This window comes from Indicator indicator, chromosome 15 (genome assembly GCF_027791375.1).
Source record: "Indicator indicator isolate 239-I01 chromosome 15, UM_Iind_1.1, whole genome shotgun sequence".
In the NCBI taxonomy this organism is placed as follows: Eukaryota; Metazoa; Chordata; class Aves; order Piciformes; family Indicatoridae; genus Indicator; species Indicator indicator.
Window position 1 is genome coordinate 1,615,229 of NC_072024.1, and position 19,290 is coordinate 1,634,518.

Consider the following 19,290-nt stretch of genomic DNA (forward strand, 5'->3'; position numbering starts at 1 on the left):
AATACCACCAGAAAACTCCATGTAGGTCACCTGCTTGCCAAGTCTCCTGTTACCTTGGACAAAAAAAAAAACTGGACAGGAATTTCCTAACCTCTGCAGATGATCTGCAGGTGTTCATCAAACAGAGCTGACTTGCTATGGAGAAGCTTCAGGGCAGAGGGGAATGACTGTGATGCCTCCTCCCTGGAGGTGTTGAAGGCCAGGCTGGATGAGGCCTTGAGCAACCTGGGCAGGTGGGAGGTGTCCCTGCCCATGGCCATGGGAACTGGATGATCTTTAAGGTCCCTTTCAACCCAACCCATTCTATGAATCTATGAACTGGGAACCAAGAGCACTGAACTGCTTTGACAAACTTCCCACCATTGTCACAGCCCTGCCCTGAAGCTCCTGGCTGGTGTATTGTTAGTGATGGAGGATCTCACACCTCCCCAAACTCAGAGGCAGCAGGAGATGTGGAGCAGCACCTTGCCCTGCCACAGGTCCTGCAGCTCTCCCAGCCCTCACAGAAGACTCCTGGCATCTACAGGGGGGCAGAGGCAGCCCCTCAGCTCTCACTGGCATGTGATGGAGCAGCAACCACACCTTCAGCCTCCCTCATCTCCCCACTGCAGCACACACCCAGTGCAGGGACATGGCTGAAGAATTCTTTTTCCCCTCCCTTATCTCAGCCAGTTTGCAGAGACTGTGCACTGCCAGACGATGAGGTGGGAAATCTGGCACAAGGGATGTCAGTGCCTGCACTGAAAGGTCACAGAGCTCTGCCTACAGGAATGTCTTCCCTCATTTTCCAGAGTTTCCAGTGCAGACAGCATGTTTGACTTGGGCTGGGGCTTTCCTGGAGACTTCAGCCTCTGATAAATCACTGACCTCAAACAGGAGTGCAACCAGTTCTCTAAATCCTCAACCTTCCAGCTCCTTCACAAGGACTGAACCCAGTCAGGACTATCTTCCCCACACATTTCACAGTTGGAATTCACTAGGAAGATGACAGAACTAAATTCCACACCCCTCCTGCTTACAAAGAACTATAAGAAATATTCCTGCTTCCCTTTTCCAAAGAGCTCACCCCCGAGTTCCAGTTTGTGCAACAAAAACAGTCCAAAGATTGTAGGATTTCTGAAGAGGAAAGGGGAAAAAAAACCCCAACCAACAAACCAAACATATAAAGGCAGCCCACAAAAATTTATGAGTGCCTGCATTTCCTCTGCTTGAGACATAACAAGTGAAGCACTGTCTAAGTGCAAATACACAAGAGAAATGACCATGGAGTAAGCTCTTGCTGCAAGGAGAAAAAGAATTTCTTAAGTGCATCTCTCCAGCACTTCAGAGGTTAATAAATTCTCCAGTTCCAATCAGGGGGTGCATAAACCAGCACTTACGTTGCACCTTAGCCATCCTGGATTTTAGTTTATCACTGATAAAGAGCACTGAGATGGTTACTTCAGCCAATCCCCTTTGAACCTGGATTTTTCAGTTCCCTTTTCGCCTACCTGAAACCTCCAGACCAAAGTGAAGAGCTGAAAAAACCCAAACTCAGCCCAATCCCTAATCTATAGCAAGTAGGTCTGCAGGGAATAATCTGTTGGATTCAGTTCTCTCAGCTGCATGACTGAACAAAAATGACATCCTACAATTGTTTCAGTTGGAAGAGACCACCAAGACCACTGAGTCCAACCTTCAACCCAACACCACCGTGGCCATTAAACCAGGACCTGAAGCATCGTAGAATGGTTTGGGCTGGAAGGGAGCTCCAGAGCACATCCAGTCCAATCCCCTGCAGTCAGCAGGGACATCTTCCACTAGAACAACTTGCTCACAGCCTTGTTGAGCTTAACCTTGACTATCTCCAGGCAGGGGGCCTCAAATCCCTCCCTGAGCAACCTGTTGCAGCATTCCACACCTTCCTGGTGCACAACTTGTTCCTCACATCCAATCTCAGTCTGCTCTGCTCTCATTTCCAACCATTGCCCCTGGTCCTGTCCCTGCAGGCCTTTGGGAACAGTCCCTCTGCAGCCTTCTTACAGGCCCCTTCAGGTATGTCCATACAGTTCTGGAAACCCCCCCCCCAACAACAACAGGAAAAAAACCCTAAACAAACACCAAAGTTCTGTTTCATTCCAACTTTAACTTCAAATCCCCAAAGGGTTAAATTAAGAGATGGCAAACTCAAGGTGCTGCTGGCTCCTGCCCCAGCCCTGGGTTGGGGGTTTAGAGGGAAAAGAGCAGAGCAGCTCCCACTTTTCCCCCTGGAAAAGCAAAGGGGCAGCTGCCATGGCATGGGTTGGGTGGTCATGGGAAGCGGCAGCAGCTCCCGGCACAGGGTCTGGCACAGCTCTCCCTGTCTGTAAACATCTCCACCGCCTTTATTGGCAATCACCACTGAAGGTCACACAGCAGCAGCAGGCCCAAATTCCAGGAAAAAAAAAAAGGCAGGGAAAAAAAAAAAAAAAGCTGTTCTTATGTAACTGCTGCCTGAATGTTGGCAGGTGCCCAGCTGAGCAGCTCACTGCAATGTGGCTGGGAGAGGGGGGGAGGGAATGGAGATAGAGGAAAAAAAAAAACACCACACAAACCACCCAACACAAACCCAACCCAAAGTAGGACATCTCCCAGCCCTGTTCAGCATCCTGAGCGTGCCACCTGCAGGTCAGCACCGACACTTCTCGCCTTGGCAGCCCATAAATATTCATCTGCCTCTCCAGGCTGGCTGTGTTTGACTGCCCGAGGCTTGCACTGCAGGTGGAAACTGGGCCACAGTGTCCCCAGCCACCTCTGGGGATGGAGTGGACAGGAACGTGGCACTGAGAGCAGGAACGCCTCAGCTGGGAGGGAGCTGTGCTGCTGGGGCTGGGCTGGACCACAGGGAGCCCATGGTGGAGCTCACCAGCACAGCCTGGAGCATGAAACACCATCCCAGTCATGAATTCACAGAATGGGTTGGGTTGGAAGGAACCTTCAAGCTCACCTAGTTCCAACCTCCTGCCATGGGCAGGGACACCTCCCACCAGCCCAGGTTGCTCAAGGTCTCATTCAGCCTGGCCTTGCACACCTCCAGGCAGGGGACATCCACAGCCTCCCTGCAACCTGTGCCAGTGTCTCCCCAGCCTCACTGCCAAGAATTTCTTCCTCATCTCCAGTCTCAATCTCCCCTCTCCCAGCTCAAAGCCATTGTCCCTCATCCTGTCATTCCCTTGCCTCAAGTCCCTCCCCAGCTCTCCTCTCCTGTAGCCCCTTCAGAAACTGGAAGGCTGCTCTGAGGTCTCCCTGGAGCCTTCTCTTCTCCAGGCTGCATTTATATCATGCCTGAACTTAGGGTGGGTTGAGGATTGAATGAGAAGTTAGTTAAGCTGTGGGGTCTAATTAAAGCAGGGTTTAGTTGTCACTGATGTGTGAAGATTCACACTTGATGGCACTCCAGAAAGTGTACCTAGGTTTGGAACCTCCTCTGAGGTACCAGCACAGTCAACAGCTCCAAGATCAGGACTAGAGCAGTTCCAGCCAAGGAGTCCATCCCAAGGAGACTCACCCCAAGGGCTTTTACAGCCACCATGACAGTGCTCTGCCTTGGGGGCTGCTACTGTCCTATTACTCAAGTCACCCACACAAAGCCAATGTTAAGACCACCCTGTAAAGCTCTTCAGCTCAGGTTCGACCCCTTCAGCTCCCAACAACTTCCTGATGCTTGAGGAGGGCCCAAGAAACAGGAGCTGCTCCACAAACCAAAAACATAAGTTCTAAGCACCCAGCTCCCCCAGACCAGGGCAAACCCAACACAACCACATTGCAAATCAGGTGCAAATAAGATGCAAAACACTTTCAAGGTTCTGGTTTCCTATCAAAACAAATCATGCTTTTCATCCAGCTTTCAAGATAGCTTTTCTGCTTTTTGTCTGAGACCAGCCCCACATAGCCACTATCCCAAAGCTCTGGGAGCTGGTAGAAGTTGAAAGGAACCTGGATGCTTTGGAAATACTGCAAGATGTTTTTCTTTCTCAAGAGTATCCCAATTTCTGTCCTCAAAAACAGCCCTTTTACAGGAATTCTGCCACAACAGCAGACGCTGCACAGCTAAAAACATCTACAACAGCTTGGAGATGCTATCACCATTTGTGCCAGATCAGATCATGGCCCTCAGACTCTATTAATGTGAAGATAAACACCACACTGCTGCTTTGTGGAAAACTCCAGTTCCTTCCTGTCCCCTGCTCCCAACAAAAACTACACTCCTCACAGAACCACATCAACACACTGAGGGTGGGGAGACACTTGCAACAGCTTGACCAGGGAGGTTGTGGATGTCCCCTCCCTGTTCAAGGCCAGGTTGGATGAGGCCTTGAGCAACCTGGGCTGGTGGGAAGTGTCCCTGCCCATGGCAGAGGGCGGGAACTGGATGATCTTGAAGGTCCCTTCCAACTTGAACCATTCTATGAATCTATGAACTAGGTCAACAGATTTGAACTCTGCTACCCCTTCCACACCACTTCTCCAGCATTGGAGACATTCCAGCAACCACCTGGCTGAGCCCCTGGATTTGCAGGGGGTGCAGTCATCCTCATGCTCAGGTCACAGCACTCACCATCCTTCCTGTTCTGTGGGGGATTTCCTGCCTTCCAGGTGAATTCCAGAGAAAAGGGCACTCCCTTTCTTCCCTCAGAGAACGTTAAGGGGGACCAGAACGTTGCCTTTCTATCATGACTTCCAGTCTGGCCATTTTTTCTATCTGTTGTTTGGCTTCTCACTGCAGGCACCTTGCAGCAAGCAGCTAAGATAACTCAAGGAACTCAAGCAGATCTCTGCAAACCCCACACCAGCACTGGCAGGTCCTGCCACGAAAGTTGCTTCAGCAATTCAACCCTGAGGAGCATTTCAGCTGATCAGAAAAATGAAGCTGTGCTTAGTTCAACAGCAAAGGAACTGAACCATTTTAACCTAATAATAGAGATCTCTGCATTCTCTGCCCTGAATGCTTGCAGTTCCCAGGGTTGATAAAGGGATTATAACAAAACCCTAAATGAAACCCCAGGATTTCCTTTGAGACTTGTCTGTGGTTCAAGCGCCATCTGAACCCCTTTCTATAAGCAGGCAGTGCTGGCTGCTGCTGATGGTGAGCACACCTGCTCCCTCCACACAGTTCCTCCTCCAAGGAGCAATAAAATTCCTCCTTTGCAGCCTCCAGACCAAATCCTAAATTGCTCTGCACGCTCTGCCTGATTTATTGCAGGAAAGACAGCACATTACAGCCAGAAACTGAAGGGGAAAGAGGTTCAGATTACGACTTAATTTGCAATTAACCAATTCCACTTTCTGTCTGAAGTTTCTCCAAGATAAAATTGCAGATCTGGATGCTATTCTAGGAAGCTGCAGCACCACACAATCTAAGGGCTTGAGCACCAGACAGAAACGATTGCGTGCTACAGACAAACTTCAAACCCAGGGCACAGGGGGGGCAGCTACTCACCAGGTAAGAGGGGAAAACAATCTTGGATTATAAAGGAGAGAAAGAGAAAAGAGAGGTTAGACACCACAGGACCTCTGGGATTGCATAATGCCATAGGTTTGGTGGGAAGCTTGGAGATGCACCTGAGGTGTCTCACCCTAACGCAGGGCAGAGGTGATGGCAGTGCAGTAAATGGAACTGTGGCACACAACAAACTGACTTGCAGCCCCAAAATCAGGCTCCCACTCTGCATACAGCCCAGCCACCAGCTCCCTCCTGGGTATGACAACTGGAAGGGCATGCTAGGAGAAGAAGTTTCCGCCAGCAAGTGGAAGGGTCAATGCTCTGAGCAGTCCCAGGTGAGGATTTTCTCATCAGGAGCTTTTCGTTGAAGCTAAAACTGGTGACAGGAGACTCATGCAATTTTCCTTGGGAAAGGTATCTCAGACCCTGGCTGGATCTTGGGCTCCACAGCCTGGAGATGGGACCCCAGTACAGGCCAGGATGATGGTGACAGCATCAACCTGAGCATGCCAGCCACAGGCTAGGTTAAAAAAAAACAGCCCCAGAAGCCCCAGCTCTGCTTTGCTCTTGTGAGGAATTCTGCTCCCTGCCTCCCTTAAAAGCTCTGCTGAGCAGAAAAGCTCCTCCAAACCAACCCTGGGTGATGTGTCCACTTTCTGGTCTCCTTCTGTGACCAACAGTTTGGCTTTCAAACCCACTTCAACAGGGTTTGAAAGGTTTCCCCACATCTTATCTGCTTTTCAGAAGGAAGCTCACCCAGCAACTTGAGCTGATCAACATCAAACTGAACAAGTTCTGCAGACAGCAGTTTCTGGTGGATTTCATTATCTACCCCACTGAAGAAAGAGCAGGAACATCCTAAAGTGTTTTAAGTGGTTGAATTTTGTTCCAAATAAAAGGCTGGCTTGGGAGGGACTGCAGGAAACAGCACAGAGAGGAAAATATTTTTCTTTTTTTTTTTTTCCCCTGGTATTTCAAGTAAAATTAGGTGCCAGGCACTCTCTTACTCAGTGTTATACATTTATGCAAAGAGCAGCTCAAATTCAGCACCCACACAGGTGGTGTTTCTGGGGTTTGGCTTTTTTTTTTGAGCTGGATGAGGAAGTGGCAGCAGCAGAGACAGCTCAGCCTCATCCCTCCACCCCATGTGCCACTGCCCAAACCAGACACACTGCTTTTAAATGTCCTTAGAAAGCTTCATTTCAGTTAAGCCTGTAAGTTCTCTCTCAGCTGTGGCTTCCCCCCCGCCCCAAACCAGCTACTGACAGCATCTGATCAGCCTGGGCTGCTGCACTGCCAACCAAAGGCATGGCTTTGATGGCAGCAAGCTCCTCACACAGCTCCAGAAGGCAGCCACTCTTCATAGGGTTACACCACACCTCTTCCACAAGACAACAAACATTTTAGGTGGCTTCAGACACCAAATCTTGGCTGAGAAGCAACAGGAAGGCAACCAGATGCTGTTCTGAGCTGCATGACTGTCACCTTTTTTGGTAAAGACAGATTCTGCACAAGTACTCAGCTCTCTGCAGTACCATCTGCACCCATCCCTGCCCTGGGACATGAGTAATGGCTCTTGCTAGTCAGTGGCTGAAGACACCTCATTCAGGGTCTTCTGCAGCTGCCTTTTGGCAGGTTCTCCATGCAGCAGCTCCTGCAGGCACATCACTGAGCCTCAGCATTGACTTTTGCTCCAAGAGCCTATTCACTGATGATGTTTTAATGGTGCTTGTGGCAGCTGATGCTCCAAAGAGCATTCAGATCTGGCCTGCACCTCCTGGGATCCACTGTGGGGCATGGGATGATTGCAGACTGCCAGAAGTTCTAACTGCATTTGGACTGAATATCCCACTGTTTAGACCAGCATCCCAGGGAATGACATCTGGAATTAGTTATGGTGACTATTCCCAGCGCAGACACATGGCAGACTGGAAACTCAACTACTCCACTGACACACAGACTGGGAAGCTCAGTGCTAAGGAGACAACAGGACAGGTCACAGGGCTACTCATCAAACAAACACCATGGAAACAACACTGCAGGAAGTAGAGAAAAGTGAAAACCTCAGCATTATCCAATTCAATGGTAATCTGCTGGGAAAGAGAGAAGGGGAAGAAGTGAAAGCAAGCATTAGTAAGAGAAATCACAACCAGCTTTCATGTTAAGATCTTAGAAATCAAGTTCACACCTTCATGCTGCAACCCAGCACTGGGGAGCAACATCTGCAAGCACTGGGATGTGGTGGGATGGGGAACTGACACACCAAGGAGCTTCAGAGGCAGGATGAGCCCTGGCTTTGATCCTGTGCCAAGTGACAAACCAGGCAGGCTGCCTGATCGAGATCCAAGAACCTCACCCTCGGGCACGAGGAGTCGTCAGCAGCCTGAGCTGTGAGCGGCAGCACTGCACAGCTTCCACTCTGGGAAGGAGAAATGGAGATCTGAACTTTAAGTCCTGCATGGAAGGACAGGACAAGGGGAAATGGCTTCAGAGTGAAAGAAGCTCAATTTAGATTAGAACTCAGGAAGAAATCCCTCCCCACGAGGGTCACGAGACACTGGAACAGGTTGCTCAAAGTCACGCAAGCTCTGACCCTAGAGGTGTTCAAGGCCAGGCTGGATGAGACCTTGAGCAACCTGGGCTGGTGAGAGGTGTCCCTGCTCATGCCAGGGGGGGTTGGATGACCTTCAAGGTCCCTTCCAACCCAAACCTTTCTGTGATTCTATGCAGCGAGGCTCATCAGCTGGGAGGCACCCAGCAAGCCATGCCTGAGTGACATGTTTCCAAGGGAAAAACTTGGGTCTAGCCTACACTGTCAACGTGGTGAAGCTTCCTGCCTATTAAATACACCACAGTATGGTACCCAGCAGCCAGTGAGGCTGGGAGCCTGCCAAGATGAGGAGTCTTGAGCAATCTGCAAGCTCAGAGCCTTCCCACCAGCTTCTCTACATCTGTGCTTTCACCACAGGCTTTGCATGCTGCAGAGGGATCCCAGCTGCTAATGAAGGTCTCTGCTAATGGCAGTGGACAGCACCACGTTCTCCTTGCACCTGCCACCCACAAAAGGGCCAAGGGTAGGGGCCCGAGGGTGCAGTGGTTTTATTGTGTGCTGGGAGAGAGCAGAAGTGGCATCCTTTTATAAATCTGAGTGTTCTAGCCAGCTCCACATGGTATTGCAGCAGAAATCACAGACTGCCAGAGCTGCCATGGCACCAGCTTGAACACAGCAACACCCATCTAAACCCAGGGGAAACTTCTGCACTGTGGGGGTGGCAAAGCACTAGAACAGAGAGGTGGTGGAGTCCCTATCTCTGGAGTCATTCAAAACCTGCCTGGATGCCATCCTGTGCAACCTGCTTGAGGTGATCCTGCTAGAGGATCTCCAGAAGCCCCTTCCAGCCACAGAATGTTAGGGGTTGGAAGGGACCTCGAAAGAACACTCAGCCCCCCGTGCCAAAGCAGGGTCACACAGGGCAGGTCACACAGGAACACATCCAGGTGGGTTTGGAAGGAGGAGACTCCTCTCTGGGCAGCCTGCTCCAGGGCTCCAGCACCCTCACAGTGGAAAAGTTTTTATGTTCAGGTGGAACCTCCTCTGCTCCAGCTTGCAGCCATTGCCCCTTGTCCTATCACTGAACATGACTGAGCAGAGCCTGGCTCCATCCTCCCTCTTTATAAACATGAATGAGGTCTCCCCTCAGCCTCCTCTTCTCCAAGCTGTAGAGACTCAACTACCTCAACCTTTCCTCCTAAGGGTGATTTTCCACTCCCACCCCTATCATTCTGTGCCTCTGCTCCTGGGCATCACTTTGAAGTGACTCCTGGCAGCTGTGTGAACATCTGACCCACCCTCAAGATGGCTTTGTGTGGTCAACATGCTGGTCACAAGACCAAGATTTGCCACCTTCATGTCTGTGTTGAGCAGCAGCCTCTCAGTTCCTTTTTCCTTCCTCTTTCACACTCCAGGATGACTTTCAAAACAAAAGGTATTGCCTTGCAAGTGGTGACTAAACACAGCTCTGAGTCACAGGGGAGAGCAAACACGATTGCACTCCCCACAGCAGACAGCCAAAGCTGTTCTGCTACTACCAGCAGTGTCTATCTGCAAGCCATCAGCTGCTTTTCCACAGTCAGAAACCCACTTCCCAAGCAGCTTCTTATCTTGCCCTAACTAACTGCTCTGCTCTTGCAGAAATTGAGGCCTTTTTCTACCCTGACAAGAGTTTTAGACTCTTCTGGGGTTCTTTGTGGTCTGAGTGCTGCAAGTTATGTCAGATGCAATCTTCTAGAAACACTGCTTCACCCAAGGTGGCCAAATAAAGTCTGAGGAAGCCCTGTGAATGAACAGCCTTAATAAAGGTCCTTCCCAGCCTAAACAAGGCAATGTTCCTATTCCATTAAAAATATCTCAGAGGGACATCAAGGTGCACCAGGGGAGGTTCAGTTGGACATCAGAAGAAAATTCTTCATTGCAAGGGTTCTCAAAACCTGGACCAGGCTGCCCAGGGAGATGGTTGAATTCCCATTTCTAGGGATGTTTCAGAGGTGCTGAGGGCCATGGTTTAGCCCCAGACTTGGTACAGTTAGAGAATGGTTGGACTGGATGACCTCAAAGGGCTTTTCCAACCAAAATGATTCTGTTACTAGAAACAAAAAGCCTCAGAGCTCTCATCTGGGTTTTCTTGGTGTTTAGTCTATACATCAATCACCTTCTCTACTACTTGAGGTGACCTTAGGCTCTCTGGTTTGTTTCAAGTAGGGAAACATACAGTCATGTGCCTAAGTAAAACTAAATCTGTGATTACCCTTAATCCATTACATTCCCAGCATTGGGCAACAGGAAGCATCACTCTACACTGGTTAGAGGATCACCAACTCCCTTCTGCAGGCTACAGCCAGTCCCTTTGCATGTCAGATCTGTAGTCTGACACAGATGTTTCAGTAAAGGACCTTAAGAAGTGCACAGGTGGTCTCCACAAGGCTTCACCTTGCACTGTTATCACCCAGGACCAGACACTGCCACCAAAACTGAAGGTTTAGCTGAAACCTGCAGCTGCAGCCCTTCCCTACCTGCCCTGCTCTCCTTCTCACCCCACACTGATATGCATCTTCCTTGTAGTTGATCAGGACAATCCTCCAAAGTCAACGAGTTGCAGAGCCAAACACTCCTTAGTTTGACCTCAGTGGCTAGAGGTAAGCAGGAGCAAGAGCCAGGAGATGGGTTGGAGCTAAAGGGTCAAGAGGCTCTTGTCAGTGGTGCCCAAGGACAGCACAAGAGGCAATGGGCACCAACAGGAACCCAGGAGGTTCCATCTGAACAGGAGAAAGTTCTTAGGCGTGAGGGTGCTGGAGAGAGGAGCAGGCTTCCCAGAGAGGTTGTGGAGTCTCCTTGTGTGGAGAGCTTCCAAGCCCAGCTGGGCATTGTGACCCTGGGCAGGCTGCTGTGAGTACCCTGCTTTGACAGGGTGTTGGACTGGATGGAGGTCCCTTCTGACCCTCACCATGCTGGGACTGTGTGAGCTGAGAGCCCAGAGGTCATGGCAGCAGGTGGGAAGAACTGGCAGGGAGCTCAGCAGTGGCCATCCCTACCCTGGGGGCATTTTCCTAGGAGTCTCCTGCTGGCTCTGGGCTCTGCTGTGTGCTCAGCTGGGTGTGCTCAGGTAACAGCCCACACCCCCACATGAGCCCAGCCTGCCCTCCCTCCCCTGCTCTGCCTGGCTGCCAACAGAGCACTGTGTCCTGCACCAGAGTCCTCCTCGCTCCCAGCCAGGCTGGCTCAAGCAGAGATCATGTGCTACAGAAACCATGTAGTTCCAAAAAGACCTTTGAGATGATTGAGTCCAACCCTTACCCCAGCACTGCCAGCTCACCACTAAACCATGGTCCTCAGCACCACATCTCCATGGCTTGGAAACCCCTCCAGGGATGGGCACTCCACCACTGCCCTGGCAGCCTGTGCTAGGGCTTGACAACCCTTTGGGAGAAGAAATTGTTCCTCATGGCCAACCTAAAACTCCCCTGGTGCAACTTGAGGCCATTTCCTCTAGTTCTGTTATTTGGGAGAAGACACCAATGCCCACCTGGCTCCAACCTCCTTTCAGGGAGCTGTAGAGAGCCAGAAAGTCTCCCTCAGCCTCTTCTCCAGACTAAACACCCCCAGTTCCCTCAGCTGCTCCTCCCCAGCCCTGTTCTCCAGACCCTTCACCAGCCTCGCTGCCCTTCTCTGCACCTGCTCCAGGCACCTCAATGTCCTTCTTGGAGTGAGGGACCCCAAACTGAACCCAGTATAATCCCAGCTGGCTGCTCAGCCTATCAATGCTACCAGCTCCTCTGCTAAGGGTTTCTGTACCTCCAGAGCATCTCCCTTCCTTGCAGCTGCAGCTCCAAACAATTATTACTGTCATGGAACTGACCTCTGAAAGTTTTGCCTTTTTGTGCTGTGAATCTGCACAAGTTTAAATGCTACTGCAAGAGAGAATTGGACCCGAGACATCATCTGCTCCTGGGAATGGACTGCCAGTTGCTGCTTCTTCCAGTTCCAGCTGCCAGTTCTCAGGGGCTCACAGGTTACAGGGCTCAGTACACCTACCTGGGGCATGGCAACTGCCTAAGCGGCTCAGAAATGCACTAGACACCTTAGACTGGGGGTTGAGGTTGTCTGCAGGAATGCCTACATGGACATTTGGGCATACACACAGTCTTCTGATGCAAAAAGACAACAGGTCTGCACCTACAGAGAAATCTTCTCCTCAACAAGATCAAAGTTTTATGTAGGAAAGGGAAAGAGAAAAAACAGAGGTAAGTGTAGAGTTCCCATCTATAATTCATAAAAAAGGATGACTTGGATCTACATAAACTAAAATCAAACCACAAAATACCCTCTGGTTGCAAGGTGATGTGAGCTGATGAAGAGTCAGGGCAGCTCAAGGGTTACATCCCTCACAAAATACTTTTTAGAGTGCCAGTAACTGCAGGAATTAGACTTCAACCTGTGAGCCTCAAGAGGAGAAGCAAGAGGCACAAGCTTACCTTTCAAACTCTGTCTGAAGCTATTAGCTGGCTAAAAATGGTTTGTTCTTGTTCCAGTACAAAAGGGCTTAGACACCCAAAACACAGCTTGGAAGCGTGAGGATTTTATTTCCCAGTGGCTTAAGACAGCCTGATGAAGTATGAGTTACCTTTTCTCCATAGCCTCTGTCTTTGGTCATCATTTCCCTGAGTGTCTGTAAGACTTTAATGCACAGCTTCTCCTCATTCTCCTCCAGCAGCTGCTTGGTGTGCTTTATTAACCTGAAAAACAGCCAACACAGCTTCTTTCAGCACTAAGAGCCTAACCATGGGGTGAGATAGATCACAGAATGATGGGGGTGGAAGGGACCTCTGGAGATCATCCAGTCCAACCCCCTGCTATCTTCACTGGCTTAAGCTGTAAACAAGTTTTATTATCATAGCATTCTACAACCATTTTGGGAAGATTAGAAGGTTGTAATTGATCATCTTAGAGGTCTTTTTCAACCTTAATGATTCTACGATTCTAAGTGAAGCTCCCTGTAAAAGAAATCCTAGAATGGCTCAGGTTGGAAGGGACCTCAGAACTCCAGCCTCCCTGCCATGGACTGGGACACCTCTCAACTAGACTCAGCTGCTCAAGGCCTCATCCAACTTGGCCTTGAACACCCCCAGGGAGGAGGCAGTCACAGCCTCCCTGGGCAGCCTACTCCGGAGTCTCACCACCCTCACACTGAAGAGCTTCTTCCTCACCTCCAGTCTAACCCTGCTCTGCCTCAGCTTCAAACCATTCCCCCTTTTCCCCACTGCATCCCCTGGGCAGGAGGACAACCAATAAAAAAACCTCTGACTGCAGGCAGGCATCAGAGGAGTGGTCAGCAGGATGCAGGACTCACTGTTAAGTGTTCTGGAGGACCAGCAATACATAAAACTGTTCACACACTACACCTTGGCTCAGGTGGCCAAGAAGGCCAACAGCATCCTGGCCTGTATCAAGAGTACTGTGGCCAGCAGGACCTGTAGTGACAGGACAAGGGGCAATGGCTTGGAGCTGGAAGAGGGCACATTGGGACTGGAGATGAGGAGGAAATACTTGAGAGTGAGGATGGGGAGACACTGGCACAGGTTGCCCAAGGAAGGCTGTGGATGTCCCCTCCCTGAAGGTATTCAAGGCCAGGCTGGATGAGGCCTGAGGGTGGGAGGTGTCCCTGCCCATGGCAGGGGAATTGGATGATCCTTAAGGTCCCTTCCAACCCAGTGAATTCCATGACTCTGATTTCAGAGTATTGCAAGGACACACCAAGCTGGGCACTGACCCACAGGGCACAGAAAAAGCAGAACCTAAATCCCCCTCCCTGCAAGCCAGCCTTGAAGACAGCTTACTTGCAGATGAAACCTCCACTTTCACACTTCCTCCTGGCATCTGTGTTCTCAGGGAAGAGCAGCTCAGGCCTGTGAAGCACATCCACCAGGACTGAGAGCTCTGCTTGCACCAGCGGCCGCAGGCGATCTTCTAAAGCTGAGACGATGTCCTGGAACAGAAGCAGGCCAGGGCTTCAAACCAGCATTCAAACACACCCACACTGACAGGCTCAGCAGTTCTACCAAGCACCAAGAGGGACAGGACACTTGGGCCTGCCCTGCCTGGATAAACCAGGTGCAAGACCACAGAGCTTGGGCAGAGAAGACTCTCAGATTTGTTTGTTCAGTGGTGGTGTAGAAAAGCAGCCCTGATTGCCAGCAGCCCCCCAGGCCACTCAGCTCCGCTGCCCTGCCCCCCATCTTTCTAGGTGCTTTTCTTGATACAGGAGAAAAATTGCAGATTCATAGCTGCACTGAAACTCTGTGATAGTCATCAGGTTATTTATGCTTCAGGAACTGTTCAGCTGCTCCTCACCAGCCCTGTTCCCCAGACCCTTCACCAGCTTCGTTGCTTTTCTCTGGACGTACCCCAGCAGCCCAATGCCCTCCTTGCCCACATGGTGGAACAAAAATACTTGAAGTACCTTCCAATATCAGCATCTAGGATGAGCACTTCCACACCCATGAAGTGTGCACATTCAGCTCCCTGCTGTGCTGCAACGGCTTTCATGCATTTCAACACAGCATTACTGCACTCCCCAGCAGCTAGCTCCTCAGAAGTCCCTCCTTTGGTGCAGGCATGCCAGGAAGTGCTCAGCAGAGGAGGAAAAGGAGCTGGGGAGTCACCTGCAATCTCTCAATGATGTTTCTGTAGTCCCTGGAGGCAGCCAGCACTGAGTCCCTGCGGGCAGCGTTCCTGGCAGTCATCCTCCAGTTCATGGCAGTCTTCTGCACAAGGTTGTGGGATTTCAGGAAGAGATTGTTCACCTGGCTGTCCAAGTCCACAGGGATGGCAATAGCTCTGCTTTTGGCTGCAATAGACCACAGTCAGTGAGAGGTGACTCCCTCAGCCCTGTGGTACAACCAGCTCAAGAACAAGACAAGCTCTGCTTCACCTTCCTTCTGCAACCTCCTTCCTGGGCATCTAGACAGGCCCTGTGCAAATGCTACCTGGAGGTGTTCAAGAAATGTGTGGATATGGCACTTGGGGATGGGGTTTAATGGTCATGGTGGTGTTAGGCTGATATCAGGCTGGACTCAAAGATCTCAGAGGTCTTACCACGACATGGTTTAATGGCCATGGTGGGCTTAGGCTGACAGTCCTAACCAGTCCTCTTCCAACCAGAACAATTCTATGACTCTCTGGCCAGACCCCTGGTTTGCATTATATTCACAGCTTTCCACACCTTAGAGCTCTTCTGCTGTGTTTAAAGTAGGGTCTCTGTCCTTACACACATGCTCTCAACATCCCATCCCAACACAAATGCACACCCATCCCACAGATCCTGGCCTCAGATCCAGGGCAAGTTACTCTTCTTGATACTAAAAGCAGAACAAAATACAGGGAGGAGTGGCACAAAATTATTTCCCTGCTGCAGATTAGAGTCACAGACTGGTAGAGGTTAGAAGAGATCTCTGGAGCTCATCCAGTCCAACCCCCTGCTCCAGCAGGGCACCCACAGCAGCTTGCCCAGGAGCACAATGACCAGGGGGGGTTGGAAGCTCTCCATACAGGGAGACTCCACAACCTCTCTGGGCAGCCTGCTCCAGGCCTCCAGCACCCTCACGACAAACAACTTTCTCCTCCTGCTCAGATGGAACCTCCTGGGTTCCAGTTTTGCCCCTTGCCCCTTGTGCTGTCCCTGGGCACCACTGAGCAGAGTCTGGCCCCAGCCTCTTGCCCCCCACAGCTCCTTTAGCTCTTGCTGAGCATTGCTCAGCTGGCCTCTGGGGCTGCTCTTCTCCAGGCTAACACAGGACTGCAGAGAGTTTTGGGGGTTAAATGGAGGAAGCACTTCAGGTCCCAGTGACAACTCCTCTTGCTCAACCATGCCAAGATCTCGGCATAGCTCTGGCTTTGTACTGAGCCTTGTCTCTGAGTTTGCAAGAGGCACCTTCAGGAAGTGCAGTGCACCCTGGTTCTGTTCCATGCCACCAGCAAACGCTGGGGGACCACCCTTGCAGTGGTTACTTCTGGTGACATCCTTTGCTTACCTACATCTGACAGGACCCGAATGCAGCTTTCCACAGATGCCTTCTGGCTGGGCATTAACCAGTTGCAGTGGTACACTCTGAAGACACCCTGCAGCAGCTGGACAAACACAGGCTGTCGAGTCTGGAAGACAAGGGAAGTCCAACTCATGGCCATGCTGAGGTGCAGCAGCATCACCTTGAGGTGATCCTGCTCACAACCATGGCTCTCCTGCACACCAGCCACTTCTAACTGGTCTGCATCCACTTGTTAGGCAACTTCAGGCTGTAGACAGCTTATCTACCACACATCAGCCACTGAAGGGCAAGGCTGGGAAGGAAGACTGGAAAGGAAACATTAAATACATGACTTCTAAAGCAGAAAGCCTTGGTAATTGAGCTTGACTAAGCAAGGAAGTCAGGAGTCATCTCCATCTGTTTCATCAGAGTTATCAGCAAACCTGGCACCCAGGGATTCTTCTTTTAACACTGACCAGGAGCTGACTCAACAGTCCACAGGCAAATGAGACTTTGCTCTTGGTTAAAAGGACAGCCCAGCTCCAGAGTGGGAAACTCATCATTTGCTGGTATCTCATTTACTGCTGAACCAGCCCTGTGTGTACTCTTTGGAGCACAGGTAGTAGTTAGTGGTGAACACCAGAGCTACTGTGGAGCAGCAAAAAAATCCAAGTGTAGGCTTTAAACTTGGGTTTCCCAAGGAGATCTTCAGCTTCAGGTAGCTGAGCTGCTTCCAACACACATCAGCTCTCCTTTCATCTTTGCAGCAGCCCAACAACAGTGACCCAAACTGCTTGTTTGGTGGTGTGCAGTAATTACTGAGTAGGACAACTCAGTTATTTTACCTGTAGAGACTGTTTGAAAGATTTCAGCTGAACCTGCAGTGAGGGGGAACAGCCCATCACCCTGTGCCTGCTTGCTGCACAGCACTTCTACCAGCTAAGGGAACTACACCACAGTGCAAACGCCACGAGAGGGAGGGAGCAGGGAAACAATACCTCTTTGACTCTGGTCAAGAGCAATGCCTGCTAGTAAGAAAAAAAGGGGAGTTAGATGAAAAAGTCAGAGCTAACAGATAATCACATCTCTGCATCAGTTCATCCAATCAGGCCATTACCAAAGGTACCAAAACCAAATCAAAACTCAAGAACCCAAAAATCACCACGAGGCAAACACTGCTGTGTCCAGCTCTGGAGCCCTCACCACAGGAACGACATGGACCTGATGGGGCAGGTCCAGAGGAGGACCACAAAGATGATCAGGGGGCTGGATCACCTCTGCTATGAGGACAGGCTGAGGGAGCTGGGGGTGTTCAGCCTGGAGAGGAGAAGGCTCCAGGAGGACCGTAGGGCTGCCTTCCAGTACCTGAAGGGGCTACAAGAAGGCTGCAGAGGGACTGTGTGCAAAGGCCTGCAGGGACAGGATGACAGACAATGGTTTGAAATGAGAGCAGAGCAGATTGAGATTGGATGTGAGGAACAAGTGCTGCACCAGGAGGCTGCTGGAACACTGCAACAGGTTGCCCAGGGAGGTGGTTCAGGCCCCATCCCTGGACATCTTCAAGGTCAGGCTCAACAAGGCTCTGAACAACCTAACCTAGTGGAAGATGTCCTGCTGACTGCAGGGAGCTGAATTAGATGACCTTCTGAGGCCCCTTCCAACCCCTTGTATGATTTCTTTCTAGAGACAAGCCAAACACCAGAACCATGGCAGACAGCAGGATTCTCCAAGGGCATTAAAAATACCTGGATTTAAAAGCCACCCACATAGTCCTTTCAGTTCATGTTTAAAGACATTTCAGTCTTAAAAAGCTTCAAAGACATTTCACTTGCTTCAACCAGCCCAATAAATCAAGTCAGAAATTGACTCCATGCTCCACCTGTCTCCAGCTCCACTCAGGAAAGCAAGCCTTGGGCAGCAGCAGCCTCAGGAGGCAAACAGCCTGAAGTGGTACTTGTGTAAGAGGGAAAGTTTTGGGCAGCTGTTCTCTGAACAGACAGATTTATGTTCTCCTAATTTGATGTTATTTGAAGTGCATGACAGACATAGGTGTTCCTTGTGCAGGCAAGGCTGCTCCTGACTCAGAGGAGAGAGAACTGAAGGGGAACATGCCAGAACATGAAAGGACATGAGACAAGAAGAGGCTTGCATGGGAAGAAATGAGATGACAAGGTGCAGCAGAAAGGATGGGGAGTGACTGAATCCATGGGAGAGTGGCAACCATCCCTTCCCCTTGGAGAGAGGGGCCTTGGGTCAGGGAAACAAGGGCTGCAGACTGCTCTGCTGCATCTCAGGTGGGAGGGAAAATCCCACCCTGAGAGGAGATGTACACCAGCCAGGTGGTCCAATGGGCTGAACTCCTCAGGTGGGAGAGTCCTCAGTCATGGGCAAGAGTGCTAACAGGCAGAAGACACTGGAAGACACTGTGGTGAGACACTGGCACAGGTCGCCCAGGGAGGCTGTGGATGTCCCCTTCCTGGAGGTGTTCAAGGCCAGGCTGGATGAGGCCTTGAGCAACCTGGGCTGGTGGGAGGTGTCTCTGCCCATGGCAGGGGCTTGAAATTGGATGATCTTGAAAGGTCCCTTCCAACCTCTGAATAAGAAGGAAGAGAACCAGAGCTCTTAACTTAGAGATGTAGAGGGAAGCTGAATCTAGGACAAGATAGAAAAACCTACCAAATGAGATGGCAAAGAGAGGTGAAGTTGCTTCATCCTGCTAGACAGAGGGAGAGCTTGAGAAACTAAACCAACCTGCTGCCATCAAATCAACAGATGGCTAAACGTGATGGTAAGGAAGTGGATTCAAATGCTGCACACCTTGAGATGACAATGAGAGCATGACAGCCAAGGCACAGGGGGAAGGGAAGGGCAGAGCCCTGAGGGACAAGGCTGTCTTGATCTCAGCTTCCCATTCCTTGAGCTGAGGTGGACAAACTGATCCCACCAGTGTCCATGGAGGCTCTTCAGGGGACACCTCCTGCCTGTGCAGTGACTACAGACACTTTCGTGGCCCATGAGGAGCACATCAGCTGCTGGACTGCTCAGACTCGCCTGAGTGAAGACACAGCCCTAATAAAACAACTCAGTCCCAACACAGCTGGTGCAGCTCCCTGAGCTCTCACAGGCAATGCCCAGCTTGGCAGCTGATGTCTCTGAGCCAACCCCAGGCACAGCTCTTGGCTTGCAGTGTGACTATCACAGAATGCATCAGTTTGGAAGGGACCCTCAGAAGTCATCTTGTTCAACCCCCC

At 50.7% G+C, this 19,290-nt stretch overlaps 1 protein-coding gene across 1 annotated transcript in view; it reads right to left on the bottom strand.

Annotated features, from left to right (window-relative positions):
* Positions 1–19,290, bottom strand: part of ITPR1 (inositol 1,4,5-trisphosphate receptor type 1) — a 183,029-nt gene that overhangs the window by 79,893 nt on the left and 83,846 nt on the right. Inside the window, exons 29-33 of the mRNA XM_054387579.1 lie at positions 16,046–16,166; positions 14,678–14,862; positions 13,853–14,001; positions 12,640–12,751; positions 7,525–7,554 (exon numbers count right to left, since the gene is read on the bottom strand). Coding sequence (XP_054243554.1) covers positions 7,525–7,554; positions 12,640–12,751; positions 13,853–14,001; positions 14,678–14,862; positions 16,046–16,166 — 597 coding nt within the window. The remainder of the gene's footprint in view (positions 1–7,524; positions 7,555–12,639; positions 12,752–13,852; positions 14,002–14,677; positions 14,863–16,045; positions 16,167–19,290) is intronic.